The sequence below is a fragment of the Trichechus manatus genome, unplaced genomic scaffold (genome assembly GCF_000243295.1).
Source record: "Trichechus manatus latirostris isolate Lorelei unplaced genomic scaffold, TriManLat1.0 scaffold00023, whole genome shotgun sequence".
Taxonomy (NCBI): domain Eukaryota; kingdom Metazoa; phylum Chordata; class Mammalia; order Sirenia; family Trichechidae; genus Trichechus; species Trichechus manatus.
In genome coordinates this window covers 1032005-1049188 of record NW_004443959.1, presented here as the reverse complement: position 1 = coordinate 1049188, position 17184 = coordinate 1032005, and the positions used below count along the sequence as shown (strand labels likewise).

Here is a 17184-nt window from a genome sequence, read left to right as displayed (position 1 = left end):
AAAAAGAATCAGGCTCATTTCTACAGAGCAGCTATCATGTCTCCAGCCACAGTAACTTCCTTTGTTAAGACACAGACTGCAGATGGAATTGGATCGGCAAAGATACCTGAAAGAAATTATATACTATTCATTGAGCTGAGAGTATTTGTGGAGTTTGAATTTTGCTCATTTACCTCAACAGGAACCCTGATGATGAAGATGATGCAGGCCAATTGCACAGGCTTTCTTAGCACCTATTTCACTATGAATTGGCACCACAATGAACATGATTACTATTTTCTGTCTTGGATTAAATCTTAACTTTGGTATAAGTGAAATATTTGAAATTAATGCCATCCTAATTTGAACAGGGCATCAGATATTATAAATTTACTGTTGATGCCTTTGTCCCTCCCAAACATTCTGCAGGGTAGGTGGCGTTATGGGCACATCATGAGACGGGAAACTAAGGCCCAGGGAGGTCAGACTACTTGTCCACAGGCAGATGAGGGGCCAGAGACCCAGGCAGAATCCAGGCGATCTTGTGCAGATTTATCCATCACCATGCTGCCTCATCCTCAACAACAATTTTTTTTTTTTTTTTTTTTTTTTTTTTTAATCCTAGGAACTGATTTAGGTACACAGAAACCCACTGCTATCAAGTCAATTCCGACTCATAGCAACCCTATGGGACAGAGTAGACCTGCCCCATGCGGTTTCCAAGGCTGTAAATCTTTATGGAAGAAGTCTGCCACATCTTTCTCCTGCAGAGTGGCTGGTGGGTTCCAACCACTAATTTTTTGGTTTGCCTCTGAAAACTTAATCACTGCACGACCAGGGCTCCTCTTAGGTATAAAGAAACTGCTGAGAAAAGAGAGAGGAAGAGAGAGAGAAACCTCCATTGTCATCCTTACCACTTCCACTCTTGGTTCTAAATCTTCAGCCAAGCCTCCTCTTCAGTGGATTTCCAATAATACTCAGTCATTTAACCCAACCCTCCACTTGCTCCTTACGTGTCTTCATCAGTATCTCTGATTTGAGCCTTGGTTCTGGTATCTACTTATCTATACAACATGTGGGAAGTCAGTTACCCAGTTTGGGCCTCAGTTTCTTCAACTACAAAATGGGGATACATACACCTATCACTCAGAGTTCTTTATGAGATTAAATAAGATGTTAGATGTTAGATGTTATCATCATCATCATCATCATCATCATCATCATCATCATCATCACTATCAACAGATATTCTTCCTGGGACAATTGGCCCTGGCTGGGTGGACTTATGACAATGAGTTACATCTTTGATTTCAACTTACGGAGTTTCCAGCATGACTTTGCAGACACTTGTCATTGTACTGAGGCAGTCTGTGGTATTCTCTATTGGCAGGGTTTTGTTCTAAATGGGAGACACAAACATACGTTAGCCTTGCTAGCAGCTTTTATGTCCAATTAAGAGAAAAGCACTTGTCACTCAACCTCACTTACTTCAGAGACAAAATGCATTGTGGCATTGCTAAGGGTTTTCAGCATTGGTGTAGCTTCTGCATAAAAGAGGGACATTCGATTGGCCATTTCATTATTGACTTCATTCTCAATGTCTAGCTGATGAAAATAAGAAGAGAAAATGCAATTTGTAAAGAGATGGTCAAAATCCCCAAATGATGCCCTCTGGAAATTGAATTATAGACAGGGAAGCGGTCTTTTTCCTGTGTGCTTCCAGATGCAGAAAACAAAATCGCCACGGAGAAGGGCAGAAAGGCCCAGGCAACTCAAGGACTCACGTGCATGTTGTTGATCCTGTTGCGACTTATTGTTCTTCTGTAGTAGCTGAAGTCGTTCTGAATAGCTGGGTTCCTCATCTGAAATCCAGGAGAGAGGAAAGGAGCATCAGAGCATCAGAAGGAGAAATACATTAGGAGCCTGGACACTAGATTTGGTAAATACACCAGGACTTTTTTGTTACACAAGAGGCAAAACACTTCTGGTTAAAAAAAACAAACAGAGAAATATGTACTTGTAGCTTCGTTGTTTTAAAATATGCTCAGTTTGTAAAATGGATCAGACTCCAGGAAAAGTATATTTGCTGAAGAACAGAAAACTGGAAAGGTTTTCTGTTACTGCATTTGGTGGATTTTGAATTTTCACGTGCAGAGACCACTGTCTTAAATTAGTTTTACTCCATGGAATGCAAGTTCTTACCACCTCATGGTCCTTCCAGGACAGGAGTTATGTCTTATTCATTTCTCAGTCTCCCCACCCTAGAACACTAGCAGAGTGCCTGCACACAGTAGGTACTCAGTAAAGGTTTGTTGTGAAATATCCAAGGCAGTTTGGGCCTAACCTTCAGCTCATCGAATCGAAGGGTAAAATGTAAAATTTCCGCAAACTCCTTTGCCAGGGCCTGCTCCCGCTCCAGGTGTTGGGTTGGCGTGTAGGGTGGACAGGTTAGTGATTCCAATAAACTCTGAAGAGCTTTTTCTGAAAGCCAAAAGGATAAATATATGTATGAGGTGGTACACAGAGATCCTTCAAATAGCACAATTCTCAGCCACAGCTGACAATCTCAGAGAGAACCTACTTGGGTTTTCCTACTTCATGTCTTTCCCCCTAACTGTGTGACACATGTTGTGTGTGGGCAACGACCAGGAGTCCCACGTGCTCCAGGAGGCTGCCTCCACTGCAGAAGCCTCCTCCGGCCACAGAGTTCTGCAAATGTCTCTCTCTAAGCCTCACACGCTTAGCAGTCTTAATTCCAAACACTCCCAGAAAACCACAAGTATGTGTGTTTGGATCATGTGCATGAGATATCCATTTATAATACAGGATTAGATAAAGCAGTGGCCCTGAATGCATAGATCAGATAATGTGCTTTGCAGAGAAAGACCTTTGGTCCCCTATCATCTCTTCTCTGCATCTATACTCTAACCTAATCCTAAGACTATTTTTCTACTCACTCATTGCCATATCTTCCCCCATTATTGCCCTTGCAGCTCACTACTCCCACTTGCCTGTTTATAAGCATTCCCTCCAGCTTTCTCTTTGATATGTTTCTAACAGCACAGAGTCATTTAGCCAATCCTTTATACCAGGGGTTGGAAAACTATGGTCCACAAGTTAAATCTGGTTCATTTCTTGATTTTGTAAATAAAGTCTTATTGGAATATATACACACTCATTCGTTTATGTATTGTCTATTTCTGCTTTTGTGCTACAACACAGTTGAGTAGTTGTGACAAAGACTGTGTGGTTCACAACGTCTAAAATACTTAACATCTGGTAATGTTGAGAAAAGTTTGCTAATCCTTGCTCTACACAGTCCTTAAATGCCTTCTATAGTGTCTTTACAAGGGATACCCTTAGTCTTTGTTAAACATTTCCATCTATGGGAACTCACTGTCTTCTGAGGCAACCAGTTCTACCTTGGCCTGCTCTGATTCTGAGGGGTCTTCTTCCTTCTGTTGAACTGAAACTTGACTCCATAGGATTCAGTCATTAGGCCTAGACCTACACTTTGAGAAAATATAGAGAGAAGTTGATCCCTCTTCTATCTGAAAGCCTTCAGAAGCCCCCTCTTGTTATAAAATTGATTCAGTTCATTCAATTTCTCTTCTTTGGGCTTAGTTTTGAGTCATCTCAACATCACGCCTGTTGTTCCTCCAAAGTATTTCAACTCATCTGATTTTCCCTTAAAATGTGGCACTCATTATGGCAAAAATAGAATAGAAATGGACTATTCCTTTCCTTGGTCTAGATATACTATATTAACTAATGTAGCCTGAGAAAGTTTTACTGCTGTGGAGAGCAGTTATATCATATTGCTGGTCACATTGAGCCTATTGTCAACCAGATTTGGCTTTATTCTTGGTTCTGTAAAACCATGCTATACCTGTACAGTGTTTTTTTTTAAGCTTAAATGGAGAGTTTTATCTTTGCTTTTCTTGTATTTCACTACATTAAATTCATCAAATGACTCCAGCCACCCAAGTTCTTTTCGAGTCTAGCAGGTAACTTGTATCTTCCAACTTCTCTGTCATTCAGAAATGTGATCAGCCTGCTGTAAAAGTGTTAAGAGTTGGGCATAGCTGAGAAGACAACCAATGGGATATCTACCAGTAGAGACACTCTAAATGGGCCAGTACTTCAAGGAAAGAACTTGGTGGTGGATTGAAAGAAATGAGAATGGCAAGTGTTGCCACCCATGAACGGCCTCTCATCACACACAACGATGGATGTGGAGACATCTTCCAATATGGTGAGCTCCTCCTGCTACCTTCTCAAATGCCAACAGAAAACTTCATACATGGGACGTGAATACTATAAACACATACTCACCTAGCCTTATGGAAAACTCATAAAATCTCTTTAGTCTCACAACCAGAGGACACACTGCATTCCAGGCTTTTTCTTGAAGCTGAATGTCATTGGGGTTTTGAATTGCCTACAAAAACATGATAGAACTGTCTGCTTAAAAAGAAGCAATAAGCTCCACATCAAATTCCTTAAGCTTGAGAAATGATTTTAGCAAAAAATACAATCCCTGCTGTACTCTGTTAATATGTACTACTTAAACTGCATCAGTTCCTGGGGCTGTCTCACAAGATGCTCATATACAATGGAGATTTTAACACTTCAGTATAATGCAAATGATTCTATATTAGATCCTGTGTCATTGGACTTGTTTCTGTTAACCTGAATGTAAAAAAAAGGTCACATTTAAATTGGAGGCAATTCACCCCTCCTCCATCACTATTTAATTCTTCTAAAGTAGAGCTAGTGCTCATCATGAAGTGTAAACCCTATAGATATTTTCCTTTTTCTATTATATGTATAATATGCTAGTCTGTAATGTTACTGAAATTAGCTAAATTAAATGGTGACCCCTAACTAGAAAAACTGCCTCTTAATAGGCCGTTACTTTTTTAGAAATATTCTCTTGTTTGGGATTCATCAGTTTGGGGATTATGATGGCAATGGTGTTCTTTTCAGAGGCACAGTGGTGAGTTGCGTGTGTGTACACATGCATGCTTGTGTTTGTTGATATTTCCAAAAAGTAAGTATTTTAAATAAAGGGAGTTGAGGTTTCTTGTCTTTAAGGCATTTTCAAAAGTCAAACTGATAGTTCACTTATTTTTTTTTGTTGTTATTGTATTTATTTATTTACTTATTTATTTTATCTCATAAGACATTATAAGACAACAGACCTGTAGGCTACTTATGACTGTTGTTTGTGACACTAGTGGAAGCTGCCGAAATTATTACAAAATGTTGGAAAGTATCTGTAAACCCAGACCTTACAACTCATATTTCAACCACTGTTCATAGACTTTATATGTAGGTGTTCCTTCCACGAAGTAATAGGGTGACAATTTATTGTTTAAATGTGAGTCCTGCGGTATTAAATGTGTGTATAAGAAGAAGAGAATGGCTAACTAATATTTTACACGGTCTACAGCACTGTGTGCTCAGATTAATGTACTAGAATAAAAGGGGTCATTCATACATTTTTCAAGGACACATTACCCTCCTTTTTCTTCCTAGTACTCTAGGAAATACTAGGGCTATTACTTAATCTTGCTGTGTGTGTGCGTGTGTGGCTTTCCTTTCTCCTCCTGGGGTGCTGTCAGCTCAGTATTATCATTGGCATACATCTCGGATCTCTGGCCCCGCTCCCTTGTAAGCCTGCAGGTCTGCGAGGATGCTCTCGGAATCCTGGAGGACCGCGCTGATCTGGTTCCATATTTCTCTCTCTCCTTCTGTGGGCTGGGCATCTGAGCAGCAGGGAAACCAAGAGACACCGAAAGCTTGTGTTTACAAACAGCTTGGAAAAGCACTGGTGTTCAGCTCTATCTGCTAGACGATCCTATCTTCTTCCCGTAAGTTTGGGTTTTACTTACGTATTAATGTAACAGGCTGCTCCAAAGAGAACACTAACAAAACTACTGCCCATTGTTCAATTCAAAATATTCATTTTTTTCTGCACACAGTAAGCCACGCATGATGAAATCATTGTAGGCACCCATTTGATTTTATTAGTGTGGAACACGTTTTGCACACCTACTATGTGCCAAGCAGTGCACTGGGTGATAGAAGCAGTGTACCTTGTCTTTTGGGGTCTGCTTTTAATAGGAGAAGCTGTTGAATATTTCTGATTTGATGGAAAATTTGTGACTGAGAGCACAGGTGGGAAAATAAGTCCCCTCACATTTCCACACTAAAAAATAAGCTTAAAAATTGCATAATTAGTCCCTCAAGTCCATGAGGGAGAAGTATTTTTCCAGAACACACTGATATGTGAAGGCACTGAGACTTCTCATTTAACATGAACTCTTGCTCCAGAGTTTTGACAAAGAAGGTTCAGGCAGTTCACGTTAAAAATTGTGGTTCTTCTTATCTTTGGTCTTGACTGTGAATGTTACCCACAAAAAAATAAGTGGCACATTCAAGCTTACATAAAAGAAGAACATATTCTAACAGCCACAGAAGGACCAGGAGGAAACACCCCTCAGCTGATCAGTGAATTGTTACTTGACTCCATTCCTATAGTTTTTGACCCCAGCAGCAATCTCTGGGGGCTAGTGGGTAGCGGTTGAGTGGTGAAGAAGACTGGGTTTTATTTATCTCACAATTCCTGCAGAATAGCCACTTGCCTGGCTAGTAAGGAGTTAGTCATCTGATCTAAAACAAAGGTACTAGCAATGGAGAAGGGAGACCGATGCCATTTTAAAAATTCCACTCTCAAATATCTAAATCCTAAACTCTGAATTCTCTCAGCTGACTTCACTAATGAAAGCATGAGGAGAGAGTTCTACCTAGTGTAATACTCTCCGGATCAAATCCCAGTTTTGACTAATCTTTGTGGAGCTACAAGGGGGTAATAATTTCCTAGTTCTACTCTGGGGTATAAAAGACATAATTCACCATACAGGTGAGATCTAAGTAAGGTGATGACCATGCTGAACAAGCCTCCTTCAGAAAGGTTGTCTGAGTAGGGGCTGGGCCAGATGTGGCTGCTTCTGCTCAGTCGCCATCTGCTGGATCTACGTTATCCCAAGACCATACCCTTGACAAGTGATGCCTACGGAGTTCTTTAGACCATTTTACTTACCAGGTTTTGCCTAAGACCTAAGAAATTGGTGGCGTTACCTGAGAAATGAAGGGTGGAACTCATCAGTATATGGTAATTCTGTTTAAAAATAAAAATCACAGGCCCTCTTAGGCCATCCAGAAACCTTGCAAACTATACTTTTTGGACTGAGACAGATTTCAACTAGAGAATACATGTGGAGTCCCTGGATGGTGAAAATGGTTTACACCTCAGCTGCTAACTGAAAGGTTGGAGGTTTGAGTCCACCAGAGGTGCCTAGGAAAAAAAAGTCTAGAGATCTGCTTCAGAAAAATCAGTCACTGAAAACCCTATAGAATACAGTTCTACTCTGACAAATGTGGGGTCAATGTATGTTGGAATCAACTTGACAGCAACTTTTTTTTTTTTTAAACATACATGTGCATCAGGGTTCAGAGGAGGAAAACATGACTGTGGCCTGGGAGGAGTGAAAAAAGCTTAATGTAAGGGGTGGGATTTGAGATGGGTAAATGGAAGGCCATAGGAAGTGCACCAGTGAAGAGAGGGCAGCATGAATAAAAGTTTGGCAAAGCTTGGGCCAAGACGAGGACAGAGACCAGCCAGGTTAGAGTAAACAGTCTAGCTTGGGAAAAAGAAGGGAGGATAAAATGTTATTGCACCTTCATCCCTTTCTGCTGGTTCATTGGTTGCCACAAACATTTGGTAAGCTTTCTCAAGTACAACGTTACTCTCAATATTAATCCATCTTAGAGTTTGTCTTTTCCTGCTTTCCAAAAATATTCTCCAAGTGATATGTGTGTCTTCAACAGAAACCCACAGTCACAATCACACAAGCTAGGAAGCCTATAACTAGAGAAAGTATTTCAGAGGAACAGAACTTCAGGTTAATGCTGGTAACTTCCCATAAGATGAAAGTCAGGGAAGAAAACACACAAGCACAAAGCAAAGATCCTAGAAAACAAATAAAAATGAAATACTCATTAATGCAAATCTGTTCCCTCTCTTAATGAATACATCAAAAAATGACAAGTTAAACAAAGACAATTTCCTAGACAGATATTTATTTAACAAGGATAAAGCAAAATAGAGTCTGTAACCAAGATTCTGAGGGGCATATAAGTCAATTTCAATATGATTATAAAATAGTATGTGGGGAAAAATTTTTAAAAAAAGATACTTTGAGTCCAGAAAAGGAAACCTTTTGATCTTGGTTGTCTCCTGACTGAATCTTAGCATGTCACCACTTGATAAGTTTTGGACAAAACATAATTAGTGCGCTACAAGAGAAGATCTTGGAGAACAATACGAACACAAAATCCTTTTGATGATTACTTAAACACAAAAGAAAAAAGATTTCAAAGTCAATTTTTAAAAACAGAGGACTTTCCTAAGTGCTTCAAAAATATAGTGGTTTCTGGAGTGTAGTTCTACTCTAAGACACATGGGGTCACCATGAGTGGGAATCGACTCGATGGCAACTGGTTTGTTTTTGACGGCAATTTGTTTGTTTTTTGCTTCAGCTTTGTTTTAAATCAATTTATATAACTTCTCAGATGTTGTTTCCTTGAAGATAAATAGATATAATGAGAATAAAATATGCATAAATTTTATGGCTCTTAAAAACAACAACAATAAAAAAAAAAACAGTTTCCGATAGGGTGGCTTAAGAATGGTATTGACTAAGGATAGGCTATACCAGGTTAAGGGACATTTCCTAACACAAACCAACACTGACATTTATATAACCACAATGGGCCACTGGGCTAGCAATGTGGAGGCCCTGAGGTACAGAGTTGGGAGCTGTGGTGAATACCTTCCAAGATATCAGTAACTCTCTCTTGCTACCTGGGTGATTTGTGAAACAAGACCCTCAGTCCCCAGCCTGTGAAACTATTCCTCTTGGCAGATTTCCTAGTGTCATATTAGAAATGTTTCTCATGGGGCTTGGTTCAGCAGAGGTGAGTTTGGATGGGAGAAATTCAATCCATCATTCCTTCCTTCATCTGGGCTTAGAAATTTGTTGGCTCATTTTATTCCATAATTTGTTAGTCTGATTGGACACCCTATTTTCTTTCTTTTTCCCCAGTCATGGAACTGAAGTCATCTCCCTTTTTCAGCTAATAATTAGGCCATTAGTGCCAACAGCATGGTCCCTACCTTTTGGGCTAGGTTTGTTGTAAGCCTGGGTTCACAGAGCACTCATATCATGAGTGGTGTTGGCTTCCAAGTCTCCGTGACTAAACACATACTGAAGAGAATTTCTAGTCATTCTGTCAGTCTGTCTGTCTCTCTTTTTAGATGGGAAGATGACCGTGTAACCCTAGGTGTCATTTAACATTGATTCCAATTTCCATGGAGGCCTATGATTTCCATATGGAATAGAAGTCTTACTTTCATTCTCCAGCTAAGTGATCAGACTGTCAGGACGAAGTAATAAGAATCTTATCCATTAGTCTGTGGGCTCTGGTCATATCTGTTTCACTTTACATTATATTTCCAGGGCCTAACACAGTGCCTGACATATACTAAATGATCAAGAAAATTTTGCTGAATAATAATTGAATGAACTATATCTACTTCTCACAATATGTTTTGTAATGGTTTATCTGCCTATCCTTGAATTCTGGGATCTTTCAAGATAGGGTTTGCATTCTTATCCTCAGTTCCCCATGTACTGCCCTACACTCGATAAACACTTGATGAATCAATGAATAAATTTTAAAAAAATATATATATATTTTTTAATTGGAGTGAATGGTGGGTGTTGGGAAGCAGCAAAAGAAATACAGGTCTTATTACATCTAGATCCTCCCCTCTGCCTCTTTTCCCCAAATGGTTTTTATATTGTTACATCTCTAATGGTTACCATTAAGAGGTATGCATTTATCTACAATCAAATTTGGTATTCACATCTTCGTTAACACTTGTGTTTTTAAATCATCCATTATTTATCTATGATTTCAATGTCTTCTTGGCATGTTAGCACACTAATATGATACTTGTTGAGTTGACAGAGTGAAAACCTGCACTTATGTTTACACTTCTAATCCTAAAGCTGTTTATCATTTTGCTTTCTGGAATATCCCTTTGAGAGGCTTTGCTGTCCATACTTTTAGTATTCTCCATATTCAGATTCAATTGGTGACCCCGTTTTTAAAATTTATTGTTTCCAGATGCCAAAGAAGGTATCCAGAGACTGAAGAATTGGTGATTGAAATTACTATATTTAACCTATTGGCAACCCCCTAAAGCATTTGCTGAGTAAACAGGAATTCTAAACTATGGGTTTTGTTTTTCTGTTTTTTTTAAACAAAGACTGACCTTCAGTCAAAGACACACACACACACAAATACACATGCCTAATCCTACTGATGGAGAATGGATCTTTGTTTTCAGCCTGGGCCAATGAATTCTTTGGTGACGTTTCTTCTAAGAGCTAAATCCTAAACTTCTAATGATTACCAATTATTTCGTTGAAATTGAGGAGAATGGTTAGACAAAACTGAGAGTACTACTGTCTTAACAATGAAGCTGTTGAAAATCCCTGTGATTTATACAGGCAATTTCAGAAACCAATACTTCCAGGAGCCCTGAAACAAGTCTATTCAGGCCATTACCCAGACAATGATTTAAACCCCTGTTCTGGACTTGCTATTGTGGAAAGTATGAAAATGTATCACGTATACCACGACCTTGCATACATATATTTATTGTCAAGAACTCACTAAATTCAAAGTTCCTACAATTTTTAATGGAAGAACTACTCATTTATCATTTATGGTAGTTAAACAGGATTTTGTTTGCAGAGGACATATTTATCCTCCTTTGGCTCCATTTGCTAGTGATGGTGAACATGAACTGCCAACGTTTTGGTGTCAGCAGAGACAGATTGGAGGATTTCCTTGTGGACTATGGTGATATTTATTTAAAGCCGAGTGCTTAGCATTCTACCTGCTAATAGAGAGGAAGGTGGCAACATGCTTTGTCAGGAATGTCTGTGGTGAACCTATCACAGGATGCAACTACAGTGCTCACACTGGAGAAAAGCTGTTGAATCAAAGTGCTCTTATCTTTGTAAATCAGCCAAGGACTCACTGTGTCTTCAAACACACCAGGAACACACATACTTCCTCCTAACAACCTATCTAGGAGTGCATTCAAAATCTGACAGAGAATCAAACAAATTAACCTAAGATAGTATGTGTAGAAAACACAATCTATTGGCGATATCTTTGGTTTTGAAGGGAGCTCTGGCATTTCATCAATAGGATATATAGCTATCTCTGCACCCCAAAGGCCACTGTATAAACACCAAAGAAAAGTACAGCAAAAGGTTTTTACCGAAGCTATAAATTAAATGTATAGCTCTTCATTTCCTCACTCCTTCAACCCTTCTTCCCTTCAGTATAAACTAAGAAACATAAATAACTACCTATCGTTAACATTTGGGTATGTACAATTGGTAATGATTTATAGCAGAATATTAACTGCTTACAGAAACAACGTAAACTTGCAAAGGTCCATTGGAAAATATAAGTGTGACTGGGCTGACATATTTATTTTTACAGGGACATTAGTCATCCCACACAGAGTGCACAGTCCTTTCCTATGGAACAATCTTACCAGGAACTGAAAAGAGCTGGGAGGATTAAGACACTTGAAGGGTTGTCTCATTCATGCATGTGCAGTGGGATTCCTGTGGTACTAGAAGGGGTGGGGGTGACCAGGGTTGGGGGTTGGGAGACCTGGGTCCTCTCCCCAGCTTTGCCACTCACTGACTGTTAGACGTCGGGGCAAACAAATAAATCTCTCTGCACCTCAGATTCATTCTTAGTAAAAGGAAGAGAAGCTAATACTAGCTCTGTCTGCTCCCTACCTGGCAGAGTTATAAGGATGTTGAAATTATAGACTAAAAGACTAAAAAAAAGTGCTAGAAATTTAAGGAATCATTGTGACTGAATGTCTGGGTTGTCATTAATAAATTGCTTCCCCAGGCTGGTCTGTTTTTCTCGTTTGTAAAGTGAGGACACTAGATCAAAATACATCTCTTATTTCCCCTCTCTCTCTCCCAACCAAAAGGTCAGCAGTTCGAATCCATCTGCCGCTCCCTGCAAACCCTTTAGGGCAGTTCTACTCTGTCCAATAGGTTGCTATGAGTCAGAATGGACTCGACGACAACTGGTTTTCTCCTCTCCCAAGATTATCTAGTCCCCTCCGAACAATCTTAGCAGATGAAACTGTACCAGATGAAAGAAGAGATCAGCAGTAGCTGGAAGTCGTCTGAGTCAACAGAAAAATCTCAGCTGATAGGTTAATCTGACTCACTCCTCCCTTGTTTTAAAGAGGAGGAGCCTGTAGTATCGAAAGGTAATTGTCATAATGTTCAGAGCTTTTCTGAGAGTACAATGAGTTGGAAGCTTTACACTTCCTTTCTAAACACCCTTACCTTATTGTTCTTTGTGTTCCTATTACGCTCATAAGATGAATCTGTCTTATAAGAAAACCATTTCTGAGCCCCAATATTCCAAGAAGCATTTTTCCCCACCCTAGAACCTGGACTTCTTCCGGCCAGCCCAGTACCTGCTATGCGTTCTAACAACTGAAGACTTCTTCTCTTCTGCCTGTACTGTTGTCTCATCTCTCCAACGTGCTTACATCTTATCTGTCCAATACAATTACGTATTGCTTGAAGAAGAGGTCATATTCTTCTAATGTTCCTAGATGTATGTGCCCCATTCTGCCCATGAGGCCTTCTTCCTCTACCAAGATGACCTCACCCTCACCCTTGCTGTTCCTGCCAGATGCTAGGAATGCAGGAGATGCTCTGCATATAGTCACTTGATCAGCATCAATCAAAACCAATATTCCTAAGCTTTTACTTCATACCCAGCCCCATGCTGGACACCGGATAACACATAAAATAAGTGTAAGACATCATCGAAATCCTCACCTAGGGCAAGTGAACACTAGTAGATACTAATACACACTTTCAAAAGAAACCTAATAGCGCTTGATTTCCAACAGTGTCCCAGGCAGTGGATGATTAAATGGCAGTGGCTCGTATGACTAACAGACTTATTTCTCCCTGCAGTTAATTCTGACACACTGACCAAATATTCCATATTTCCTAAATAGTACCCTGACAAGGTAGGAGAGGACGACAAAATTCAGAATTGAAGAGAAGGAGCAAAGATTATAAATTAGTGGAAAATCAATCAGATGGATTTATTACTGAGAACTTACTGTGTGCCAGTGGTGGCACTGGGCATGTTGGGTAGATACAGAGCCAAATATGTAGCTCCTGTCCTCAAGGATCTTAGGAAGGTGAGGGCAGGATCATTTGATTCAGGAAATATTTACTGAGTACTTTTTATGGGCCTGCCATACTGACGGGTAATCAGGAGATGAAGCAATAAATAAAACAAGGTCATTGTCCTCAAGGAAAGTTAAATAAGGCTACAAACGATCCGTAACACGTTAATACAACAGTACAAGCAAAGTAATCATGAAGTGGAAGTTAAGTGACAATAACTGCACAGACATTTCTGAGGAATAACGAGTTATGGGCTAAGAGCATTTCCTAGAAAAGAAGACATTTAATGTGGGAATCATTAAAGCTAAATTGTCACCCATTCTTGCAAGCCTTCCCAGACTTGTCCTTCTCCAACCCTCTTTTACCTTATCCCAAATGATATTAACTTATTTTCTTCTATGAATCCTATAGCACAGGATGTATCCTTGTTAGGGCATTTGTCAACACTCTGTTATAGATGGCTGCTTTTATATCTGCCTCCCCAAGTTGACTGTAAGCTCTGCAAGTGTACAGATTGAGTTTTATTCATACCACAACTAGCACAGTGCCTGGTACATAGGATATCCTCTGTGAGCATTTAAAAAATACAATTAAAAGGATCGTAGTCAGGGGTTCTGTTTTCATTCAAGATATTAAAAAAAATCACAAATAACATTTTTCCCACTTTAACAAAGAGAACAAGTTAGATAATCTATAAAGTCCTTGTTAATTTTAATCTGTAGGAAAGGTGAGATTACAAAGTAAGCTACTTAACTACGATCCAAAAAGCAGACAAATCTTTCCTAGGAGATACGAACCACAGGTGCTTTCAGGTTTGGCAGAGCAGAGGAGGAGGAGAAATCTGCCGTAAGTGTAGGTAAAAAGAAAATAGCTGGAATTTTAACACATTTCTAAAGTATGAGTGTGGGCTGGCCGGAAAGTTTGGAGGCTCTGGAGTACCAGATAGAAGGGAAATCTGTGCATGTCTGCCAACTCTTTTCCACGAACCTTCACCAAATGCTAACAAGAAAAATCAGGAGCATAAAATGAAAATAGAGAAATACTCTGAGTCAGGGTCCTTGGTCAGCTTTGGCATGAAGGCACATGAAAAAAATTAGAGAAACCCTCCCAGACTCTAGGTCTTGTTTCGTTTGAGGCAGTGGTCATCTATCCCTGGGGAGTGGAAGGAAAGCTGAGAAAGGTGCCCTCTACAACACAGGCATGCCAGATATGCTGTAGTATACAAAGAGGAAAAACTCAGGAGAAACTCACCAGACAGTTGACTATCTATCAGTGGAGAGGAACAAAAGAGCTAAGAGAAACCATCCTGAAAAGTAGGCGCATGGGGCCTGCTGAACCATGAAGATAAAGCATGAGAATGAGACAAACTCTTCAGATCCCAAGCTTTGCTAAAGGCACTGTTCTGATTTCTTCCTCAAATAATCTGAATGTAACTTAAGCAACAATGAAATGTAGAGCCAGACTTGATTGACTCAACCCCTCATATTCATGGCCTGACAGAAGAAATGGCACTTCCTTTTCTGGTGCAAATTTTATTTACATCAGCGCTACTGTTCCTTAAGACAAGCAGTCTGGCATTCAATTAACAAAACAAGAGTAGACAAACAGAAAGCAAGAAAATATCAACAAGAAAGTAAAAAATTGATAGAAGCATACCTACAGATGGCCCAGAGGTTGGACTTAATAGACAATAATTCTAAAATAACTATGATAAATACGTTAAGGGATAGAGTAAAAAGGCAAACAATATGTATGCAAAGATGGGTAATTTAAGCAAGTACATTCAGATTACTAAAATAATGAATGGAAATACTAAAAATAAAAAATTCTACATCAGAGATGACAAAATCTTTTGATGAGATTATCATTAAAAAAGAGTATCAGTAAACTTGAAGACAAGACAATAGAATTACCCAAACTATAACACAAAGAGAAAAAAAAAATAGAAAAGAGCATCTGAGATATGTGAAGCAATATCAAACAGTCTTACATACATGCAATTGATGTCCCAGAAAAAGATGAAGATAATTAGACAGAAAAATATTTTAAAAGGTAATAGTCAAGGATTTTCCAAAATTAATGAAAGATTTCAACCCACGGATCCAAGACACTCAGAGAACCTAAAACAGGATAAGTACAATGAAAATAATGTATAGGCACATCATAGTCAAACTTCTGTAAAGCAGAGATAAAGAAAAGGTAAGAATTCATGACTGACTTCTCATAAGAAATAATGTAGGCCAGAAAAAAAAAAAATTACATAAAGAAGTAACTATCCTTCAAAAGTGAAGATGAAATAAAGACACTTTCAGAAAAAATAGTTGAAGGAATTTTTCTTCAGTAGACTTGAGCTAAAGGAAATATTAAAAGAAGTTCTTTAGGTTGAAGCAAAATGATACCAAATAGAGGCTTAGTTGTGTAAGAAGAAATGAACATCACCAGAATAAGTATGTAAATAAATAAAAAGGGCCTATTAAAATCACACTACACGTGCACTAGTTTCCAGGTACCATCAAGTCAGCTCCAACTCATGGCAACACTATGTGTGTCAGAGTAGAAGTATGCTGTATAGGATTTTAATGGCAGATTTTTCAGAAGTAGATTGCCAAGCCTTTCTTCTGGGGCACCTCTAGGTGGACTTGAACCTCTAACCTTTGGGTTAGCAGCTAAGTGCATTAACGTTTTGCAACACCCAGGTACTCCATACACATGCACACACACACTTAAAAGACTATTTAAAGCAAAAATAATAACAATGCAATGTGGAGATTATAGCATATGACGTAGAAGCAAAATATTTAACAACAAAAGCACAAAGGGTGGAAGGGTGGAGATTGGGAGTATACTGTAGTAACATTCTTAAATTGATGAAGTAAAGAATACATTTTGAAGTAGATTGTGATAAGTTAAAGATGTATATTATAACCTATAAAGTAAGTACTGAGAGGCATCATGAAAAAGTCCACAGAAAAGATGAAACAGAATACCAAAAATTTTTGATTTATGCAAAAAGGCAGAAAAATATTAAGAGAAACAGAGCAAATGCAGCAAAAAGCCATTAACACCAAGATGGACTCAAAATATTAATTAAATGTACACACAACAGTTAATTAAACATAAATGGGTTAAACATCTCAATTAAAAGGTCAATATTATAAGGCTGGATAAAAAAATCTAGGGCCAACTATATGTTGTTTACAAGAAACACATTTTAAAGACAAAGACACAAACAAGATAAAAGTGAACAAATGGGAGGACATACAGGAGATAAACAAAGCTTAAACATACTAGTTTTGCCAATATATGAAATGCTTACATATGTATTATTTAATTTAATTATTTTTGGTGAAAATACACACATTAAAAGATGGTCCCATTTAACATTTCTACGTATATTGTTCAGTGACATTGGTTACATTCTTTACATTGTATCAACATTCTTGTTATTTCTGTTCTAGTTTTGTCATCCCTATTAGTTTAGACTTGCTTCCCCCTAAACTACTCATCTATGTTTTAGAGTTAGTGTTGTCACTTTGGTCTTCTAGATACATATACTTTTTAAAGCATAATACTTAAGGATGACATTCTTTACTTTTTGAGCTAAGCTTTTTCTTTTTTTTTTTTTTTTTGGTTTATTTGTTTAAAGATGACTTTAGGGGATAGTCTGTTTCAAGGTGTGAAGAATGTCCCAGGGTTCACCAGTTTCAATGCGTCCAGTAAGTTTAGATTCTTTGGGACTTTGAAGTGCTGTTCCACATTTTTTCCCCTTCTATCAAGATCCATCTATTGTGTTTAGGGATATATA

The 17184-nt window shown here is 38.6% G+C and overlaps 1 protein-coding gene across 5 annotated transcripts in view; it reads right to left on the bottom strand.

Annotated features, from left to right (window-relative positions):
- The window catches only part of CYRIA (CYFIP related Rac1 interactor A), a 125917-nt gene that overhangs the window by 11167 nt on the left and 97566 nt on the right, over positions 1-17184 (bottom strand). For 4 of the 5 annotated variants that reach the window (XM_023728236.1, XM_023728235.1, XM_004373041.2 and 1 more), the window contains 6 exons: positions 5629-5750; positions 4315-4420; positions 2324-2460; positions 1764-1841; positions 1468-1584; positions 1299-1378 (listed from right to left, as the gene is read on the bottom strand). In XM_023728236.1, coding sequence (XP_023584004.1) covers positions 1299-1378; positions 1468-1584; positions 1764-1841; positions 2324-2460; positions 4315-4420; positions 5629-5750 — 640 coding nt within the window. The remainder of the gene's footprint in view (positions 1-1298; positions 1379-1467; positions 1585-1763; positions 1842-2323; positions 2461-4314; positions 4421-5628; positions 5751-17184) is intronic. The other variant, XM_023728238.1, reaches the window with a different exon arrangement.